The 7,425-nt window shown below is 51.7% G+C and overlaps 2 protein-coding genes across 2 annotated transcripts in view; one reads left to right on the forward strand and one right to left on the reverse strand.

Annotated features, from left to right (window-relative positions):
- VRK3 (vaccinia related kinase 3) overlaps positions 1–1,493 on the forward strand; it is a 33,503-nt gene extending 32,010 nt beyond the window's left edge. The window contains exon 13 of the mRNA XM_011966063.1: positions 1,174–1,493. The gene's annotated coding sequence lies outside the window, so the exon portion shown is untranslated. The remainder of the gene's footprint in view (positions 1–1,173) is intronic.
- A 1,064-nt stretch (positions 1,494–2,557) lies between these two features.
- LOC105529010 (sialic acid-binding Ig-like lectin 16) overlaps positions 2,558–7,425 on the reverse strand; it is a 9,008-nt gene continuing 4,140 nt past the window's right edge. Inside the window, 3 exon segments of the mRNA XM_011966064.1 lie at positions 2,558–2,565; positions 2,645–2,759; positions 5,108–5,398. Coding sequence (XP_011821454.1) covers positions 2,558–2,565; positions 2,645–2,759; positions 5,108–5,398 — 414 coding nt within the window.

The following is a 7,425-nucleotide window of genomic DNA, read 5'->3' on the forward strand; positions in this document are numbered from 1 at the left end:
GCGCCCGGCCTACAAGTGCTTCTACATTCCCACAACCTTTCCTCACATCTGAGGCTGAAGCATAAGCTGACACGTGTGTGCCAAGCGACTCGCAGAGCACCTGCGCACAGAGCGGGCCAGTGGTGAGGGGTGGGGGCCCTCTTCTCTGTGGTGGAGTAGCAGGCTCTCTGCCTCAACCAGAGGCGCCGAGAGTCAAGTCATGACCTTCTGTGCCAGTCTCACTCCTTCCCCCACCTCTCCAGCTCGATGCAGAGCTCCTCCTCCATGCACCCAGTTTTCCAGGCTGGACAGCTCGGGATCCTCCCCAACACCCTCACTCCCTCAGCAACCTCCTCCAAACCTTCGGTCCCAGATGAGACCAACCATGGGTCACTTGTCACAGTCTTCTGCTGGCATCGAGCTTCTCCAGGGCAGGGTTGCGTCTGACTCTATCGTCTCTGCTTTTCTGGCATAGCACAGGGCAGAGGCTTTGTCCTGTTTATCGATGGAACAAATGTCCTGTTTATCGATGTCTTGTTTATCAAAAGGCATTTAGAACCCGACACCTGACAACCCTGCAGGGTCTCCACCATCTCACACCCGTGCGTTCTCTGGAGGCCACTCACTCAGCCCCTTGGTTGGGAACGTAACGAGGAGATGGCATTTAAGAAGCCCGGTGACCTTCGAGCACCTTGAAAGTCATCTCACCTCTTCTCCACAGCACCTCCTTGCCTTGGCCCGAGGCCGAGCTCCCTTCCTCCCCTGTGCATGATGCGCCAGCCACACACCCTCCCCTCCAATTCTAGACCAGGCCAAGCTGGACCCCACCCCGGAACCTTTGCACCTGCCATCCCGAGGTCTGGAAGGCTCCCCTCTTCCTGGTTTTATGCACCTGCTGCTTCTCAAGATCCGAGGCCTCTCCATCCTCTATGAGGCATCCTCACTGCCCCCTCACACACCTGCTCATCGCGTCGCGTGTTTTCCACGCAGCCCTTGCTCCCCTCTGGAGGGAAGCGTGTGTTTAATGTGGAGTCTCCACCCCCCTCCTCCGCATCCTAAGCCCAGCAGGGGCTCCTCGTCCCGTATGGTCATGATGACATCCCCAGTACCTAGAAGGTGCCTGGCACGAAGTGAAGGACAGAGGGTGTTCCCTGAATGAATGAGACACTAACAGCCATTTTTATTGTCTTCTAGAATTTTCCATTTGCAGTGTGCAACAGAAAGAAAAAAAAAATGAAGCAATGTGACTCAAGGCCTGCTGTTTAATCACAGATAAGCTTCTAGAACAAGCCCTGGAATGTGCATTCCTGCCACTGGTTTCGGGATACTCATCAGTCCTGATTAGCCTCAGGGAGACGCCCCCGTTTCCCTCCAGTGAATGTGAAGTTCCCCGTCTGGGTGGCCTGCCCTTCAGCCAGTGTCCTAGCAAAGCTGGATGGGGTTGGGCCAGCCCCCAGGGGGGACCCCTGCTACCCTTGACACCTCTGTGCTTTGGTAATAAATTTTTTACCAGAGCTTAAGGAACCAGTGTGTCTGCAAAAGTTCTTTTGGGGCCCAGGTGCGGTGGCTCATGCCTGTAATTCCAGCACTTTGGGAGGCCAAGACAGGAGGATCACTTGAGCCCACGAGTTTGAGACCAGCCTGGGCAACAGGGTGAAACCCATCTCTACAAAAAATACAAAAACCAGCTAGGCGTGGTGGTGGACTCCTGTCGTCTCAGCTACTTGGGAGGCTGAAGCAGGAGGATTACTTGAGCCCAGCAGGTCGAGGCTGCAGTGAGCCATGATTGCACCACTGCACTCTAGCCTGGGCGACAGAGTAAGACCCTGTCTCAAAAAAAAGAAAGAAAGAAGAAAGAAGCTAAACCGACTTCTCTAAATTTTGTCTTGAGTAGCTCAGATCATGCATCATACTTTGGAGTGTGGAGAATCCGAGGCCAGGTAAGGAAGGAAGTGCTCTCAGACGCCCTGACTCTCCTGTACTGATAAACCCTACTCAGGAGAAGCAGGTGGGATCAGGGAACCGCTTACCATCTCCTGGCTGAAGGCGGGTGTGTGCGCCCCTTTCCAGAAGGGGACATCCGCTAACAACAGAAAAACCGGCCCCCCAAACCTGTCCTGCTTAGACCCCTTGTTGCACATGAATCCGTGAACCCTGAAAATGTGAGACAGGTCCAGTTAATTTGGAAACTTTGTTTTGCCAAGGTTGAGGACATGGGCCGCGACACAGCCTCAGGAGGTCCTGATGACGTGGCCAAGGTGGTTGGGGCACAGCTTAGTTTTATACGTTTTAGGGAGACTTGAGACACGAGTCACTATGTGTAAGAAGTACTTGGGTTCCGTTTGGAAAGGCAGGACAACTTGAAGCAAAGGCAGGAAGACTCGGAGTGGGGAGGGGGCTTCCAGGTCACAGATGGGTGAGAGATGAACAGGTGCTTTCTCTGGCGTTTCTGATTAGCCTTTCCAAACGGAGGCGATCAGACGTGCATCTGTCTCAGTGAGCAGAGGGGTGACTCTGAATAGATTGGGAGGTGGGTTTGCCCTAAGCTGTTCCCAGCTTGACTTTTATTTTTTTCCTTTCACAAGTCTATAAAAGATTAGGGGCGTCAGCTGCACTTCAGCACCCAAATCAGGTGAGCAGACGGTCAGTGTCACAATATCAACACCGGTCTCCATCCTCTGCCCGTTGGGGCAGTGCCCAGTCCGGTGCCTCAAGGTCCTGGCAGCCCCTGTGTCCTCCTTCCTCATCTCTTGAGCCAGCACAGCCAGCCCAGCCTGACCCTGCTCAGACAATGGAAGGAGCCCAGGTCCAGGCCCAGGGAAGGCCCGGGCAGTGGCCCCACATCTCTGAGCCCAGGGCCTTCTGTCTCCAGAGCCCAAGTTCTCAACCCTGTGGGTTTTGGCAGCTCATCCCCCGAGCTCTGAGAGGAGGGCGTTGTCAGGATTAGATGATGATTTCCCAGCACAGGGGACGGGAATGGCTCGGGTGCCACCAGGACATGCAGCTGACAGTGGCTGGAACCCATTCTCTGTCCCCCACACCCTGCCCCTTGCCCCAAAATGGAACCCTGGCTTAGATTTAATCAGACATTGGTGGTGGTGGTGTATTTTTGTTTTAGTTTTTGAGACAGTCTCGCTCTGTCACTGAGGCTGGAGTGCAGTGGTGCGATCTCGGCTCCCTGTAACCTCCACCTCCCAGGTTCAAGCGATTCTCCCGCCTCAACCTCCTGAATAGCTGGGGCTACTTTCCACCACGCCTGGCTAATTTTTGTATTTTTGTATTTTTGGTAGAAACGGAACAGGGGTTTTGCCATGTTGGCCAGGCTGGTCTTGAACTCCTGACCTCAAGTGATCCACCCTCCCAAAGTGCTATGATTACAGGCGTGTGCCACTGCACCTGACCCATTTTTATCTATTATGCCTTTTTTTTTTTTTTTTTTTTTTTTTTTTACGGAGTCTCACTCTGTTGCCCAGGCTAGAATGCAGTGGCTCAATCTCGGCTCATTGCAACCTTCACCTCCCGGTTCAAGCGATTCTTCTGCCTCAGCCTCCCAGGTACTGGAACTACAGGTGCCCGCCACCATGCTCGGCTGATTTTTGTATTTTTAGTAGAGACTGGGTTTCACCATTTTGGCCAGGCTGGTCTTGAACTCCTGACCTTGTGATCTGCCTGCCTTGGCCTCCCGAAGTGCTGTGATTACAGGCGTGAGCCACCACGCCTGGCCTATTATGCCATATTTTTACTAAACCTCCATTTTTGACTAACCTATTCATTGTGTTATAACTGCCTACAGCTTTCAGTTCAGGAACGTGCTGTGCAGGTGAATAGCCTGGGAGCAATGGGCTATACCGTATGGCCTCGGCATGTGGCAGGCTGTACGATTTACGACTGCGTAAGCACATTCGAGGATGCTCACACAACAGAATCGCCTGACCATGCATTTCTCAGGACACATCCCCACACCTAAGTGACGCGTGGAAAGCAAGTTCTGTGTGAAAGATGCAGTAATGCGCCTCAGCAGAGCCCACAGCAGCGCGGTTAACGCCTTGGCAGGCTGTCCAGGGAACTGGCTCATCTTGCGTGTGGTGCCTGTGGTTCCTCCCTGATGCATGTTCCGTGGAAGGAGGAAAGAAGTTAAGAAGTTGGATGTGACCACCGCAAACACCATATTCGAATGGGAGTGGCATGCAGACTGCAGCTGCAAGGAATTTGATAAGCGAATCGTGCAAAAAGAAGACACAGCTGGCTGGGCATGGTGGCTCACGCATGTAACCCCATCACTTTGGGAGGCTGAGGCTGGCAGATCACCTGAAGTCGGGAGTTCAAGACCAGCCTGGCCGACATGGTGAAACCGCGTTTCTACCAAAAATACAAAAATTAGCCAGGCGTGGTGGCATGCGCCTATAATCCCAGCTACTCAGGAGGCTGAGACATGAGAATCGCTTGAACCCGGGAGATGGAGGTTGCAGTGAGCCAAGATCGTGCCACTGCACTCCAGCCTGGGCGATAGAGTAAGACTCTGTCTCAAAAAAAAAAAAGAAAAGAAAAAGGACACTGCTAAGGGGGACAAAATCATCAGGGAAATATAATTAGTGATAGAGGTAATGTGATTCACACATTTATAATTTATTTCAGATAAATAATGGATGATTATCTGTGTCTGGTAAAATACGGAGGTTGAGGTCCCAGGAAGCAGGCTCTGAGGCGGAGAGCAGCCTGCAGGGATGTGTAGGCTGCCCCGGGATCCATAGTGGGAGTGGGGAGAGCGGGAACGACAGAGAGAGAATCAAGCTCCGATGCAACCCAAGGACAGCCCCAGCTGAGGCTTCAGGGAGCTCTGAAGCTGGACCTGCCCTGCAGAAGGGTCTCGGTTTGGACCAGGGTGGTCAGCCCACATCATGGGCTGTCCTGGGAAGAGGCATGACTCAGATGAGACTCGCCTCTGATGGATGCTTTATGTTAATTACTTCCTTATGCCTCACAAGAACCCTGTGAGTTAGGCTGACTGTGTCCACCGCGCAGAGGATCAAAGTGAGGAGTAAAGTAACTTGCTCAAACTATTAGTCTCAGGATGGGGCTGAAATCTGAGTCCAGTTCTGGTTGTCACACCAGCGCGACTCCCACACACTTGCTGGTGTCCTGTTTTCATGGAGAACTCTTCACCTCGGAACCATCCCTGACGTCTCCCTCTCCAACCAAAGCCCAAGCCCTTCGGGGGCCGCCTCTTGTGGATCTTGATCGCTGAGTACTCGGTGCTGCTGGGGGCCTCCTGGTCCTCAGGCTCCCGGAGCCTCAGGCCCTGGAAACTGAGGGAGGCATAGTGGGGCTCCCGCTCTTCCCCCTGCCCTGGGGTGGGGGTGGCTGCACTTGGGGGCAGGTGGTCTTGGGAGCTGCCTGCCGAGCATTCATGGTGCTGACCCTGAATGCAGGGGAGAAAGGGGGTCAAATTAGGATCATGGGGGCTAAGCGAGAGCAAGGAGGATGCACAAGAGGACCTGGAAGCTGAGCATTTCCTGTTTCACCTACTCATTCCACAGACGCTGGCTGGGCCCTCGTTCTTTCACTCATTCAGCAAGTATTTGAGAACAATAACATCTGGCTCTTGGTAATTCACTGCCAAACTCATAAAATCCAGACTCACAAAATCCTCACCACAATCCACTGGGGAGGCACTATGGTCCCCATGATCAGATGGAGAAATGGAGGCTGAGTAAATACTCCAAACCCACACATCTAAGCAGTGGTCAGGCCAGGATTCACGTCCAAGTCTCTCTGACTCCAGCACCTGCTGCCCTTATGGAACAGCTCCCCTGTGCCAGCCCCTGGATATTCCTGGGGGAACTAGGGAGACACCATCCCTGACCTCAGGCAGCTTGCAGTGTGGAAGGAGAAGCAGACATTAAAGCTCTAGTCAATCAAGTTACTATCTAATTGCAAATTATGAGTGGATGCCCAGGAAGGAGGAGGTGTGAGAAAGACGGGGATTTGCTCGGACCTGGACTGACCTCAGGGACCTCAGAAGATCTACTCAAACACAATTGTGAAATTGAGCTAGAAGCCCAGGAAAGAAAGGTTACTGTAGGTAAAGGATTCACCTTGCCCAGAGAAAGGTGTGACAGAGGGAGACTCCGTCTCAAAAAACAACAACAACAACAAAAACAGAACTGGAAGTCGCTCTGGGTGAGTCTGAGTTGTAATGAGTGAATGTGAAGGCCTTGAACATTACTACACACTGCTGTAGACTTTATAAACGCCATGCACTTAGACTACAGCAAATACATAAAAAATATTTTCATTTCTTCAATAGTAGCCTGGCTGCGGTGGCTCACACCTGTAATCCCAGCACTTTGGGAGGCAGAGGCAGGCAGATCACTTGAGGCCAGGAGTTCAAGACCAGCCTGGCCAACATGGAGAAAGCCCATCACTACTAACAACATTCTTTTCTTTTCTTTTTTGAGATGGAGTCTCGCTCTGTCACCCAGGCTGGAGTGCAAGGGCGCGATCTCTGCTCACTGCAAGCTCCGCCTCCTGGGTTCACGCCATTCTCCTGCCTCAGCCCCCTGAGTAGCTGTGACTACAGGCACCTGTCACCACGGCCGGTTTATTTTTTTTTGCATTTTTTTAGTAGAGATGGGGTTTCACTGTGTTAGCCAGGATGGTCTCAATCTCCTGACCTTGTGATCCACCCACCTCGGCCTCCCAAAGTGCTGGGATTACAGGTGTGAGCCACTGCGCCCGGCCAACAATATTCTTAAAAACTTAGCCAGGCATGGTTGCACACGCCTGTAATCCCAGCTACTTGGGAGGCTGAGGCACAAGAATAGCTTGAGCCTGGAAAGTGGAGATTCCAGTAAGCCAAGATCATGCCACTGCACTCCAGCCTGGGCAACAGAGCGAGACTCTGTCTCAAAACAACGACAACAACAAATAGTAAATTAATATTAGCTTACTGTAACATGTTTACTTTGTAAACATAATATTTTAACTTTTTTATGCTCTTGTAATAACACTTAGCTGGAAGCACACACATTGTACAGCTGTACAAGAACATTTTCTTTATACCTTCATATCCTTTTCTCTATTCTTAATTGATTTAATTTTTAAGCTTTTGTTTTAATAACTAACAGGCAAAATTCACACATTAGCCTAGACCTGCACAGGGTCAGGATCATCAGTATCACTGTCTTCCACGTCCACATCTTGTCCCACTGGAAGGTCTTCAGGTTCAGTAACACACATGGAGCTGTCATCTCCTAGGATAGGATAAGGATTTTTTTGTTGTTGTTTTGTTTTTGTTTGTTTGTTTTAGACGGAGTTTTGCTCTCGTTGCCCAGGCCAGAGTCCAGTGGCATGATCTCAGCTCACTGCAACCGCTGCCTCTTGGGTTCAAGCGATTCTCTTGCCTCAGCCTCCGGAGTAGCTGGGATTACAGGTGTGTGCCACCAC

This window comes from Mandrillus leucophaeus, unplaced genomic scaffold, assembly GCF_000951045.1.
Source record: "Mandrillus leucophaeus isolate KB7577 unplaced genomic scaffold, Mleu.le_1.0 Scaffold74, whole genome shotgun sequence".
In the NCBI taxonomy this organism is placed as follows: domain Eukaryota; kingdom Metazoa; phylum Chordata; class Mammalia; order Primates; family Cercopithecidae; genus Mandrillus; species Mandrillus leucophaeus.